General features: G+C 44.6%; 1 protein-coding gene across 1 annotated transcript; it reads right to left on the bottom strand.

Annotated features, from left to right (window-relative positions):
• Positions 1 to 5: 5 nt before the first annotated feature.
• LOC105461716 (E3 ubiquitin-protein ligase MIB2-like) lies at positions 6 to 790 on the bottom strand (the record flags this gene model as incomplete). Its single annotated transcript, XM_011708226.1, has 2 exons — positions 485 to 790; positions 6 to 348 (listed from the first exon to the last, which is right to left on the bottom strand). Coding segments are annotated over exons 1-2 (636 nt in total), but the record flags the coding sequence as incomplete, so codon positions are not given.
• Positions 791 to 817: the final 27 nt, after the last annotated feature.

The raw sequence follows: 817 nt of genomic DNA on the forward strand, positions 1-817 counted from the left end.
CGGATACTTTCGGGTATAGACACAATTTTTTGGCTCTTGCTCTTGGCTAAATTGCACGCAATATGCAGTACGGTGTCACCGTTCTTATCTATATTGCCGACGTCCGCATTATGATGTACCAGTAGCTCGACGAGCGGCAAGTGTCCTTCCAAAGTTGCTAAGTGCAGTGGCGTTTTTCCTAGATCGTTACGCAAATCGACTTTGGCGCGGCCGCCATTCTGCGAAAGAAGGGTGGCCGCGACTTCTCTGTTTCCTTTTAACGCTGCTAGATGCAACGCTGTATTTCCATCGTTCTTCATTTTTACATCCACCAAGTGAGGCATTTGTGTAACCAGCCTCTTTGTTGCACTGCAAATTCATAAATTCGCGTAGTTAAATTAGATTAATTGGGTGAATTTTAAAAGGGCTAAGCTATTCCTACGCAGACGTGAACGCATTAAGTGGTTACGCGACTATACTTAATTCTGCTTTAAGATAAACGTACTAAACGTTGCCCACGACCGCGGCATAATGCAGAATGTTAAAGCCCCCATTGTCATTTAATGTGAAGTCGACACTCTCGATGCATAACGCGTCGATAACATCGAACGTGTTGTTCCTGATCGCATAGTGCAACGCTGTATAGCCATACATGTCCTGGAGATTGACGTCGCAATGATAACGCAGCAGCACTTTGACGCATTCTACGTACACTTCTTCAACTGCTATATGCAGAGCAGTACGTCTGTTGTTGTCAACTTCATTGACTACCGAGCTTCGGGATAATAGTGTATCCATTACTTCTGGCTGGTTGCTGTTTAATCAAACGAGAGGAAAC

Source organism: Wasmannia auropunctata, unplaced genomic scaffold, assembly GCF_000956235.1.
Source record: "Wasmannia auropunctata unplaced genomic scaffold, wasmannia.A_1.0 LD279748.1, whole genome shotgun sequence".
In the NCBI taxonomy this organism is placed as follows: domain Eukaryota; kingdom Metazoa; phylum Arthropoda; class Insecta; order Hymenoptera; family Formicidae; genus Wasmannia; species Wasmannia auropunctata.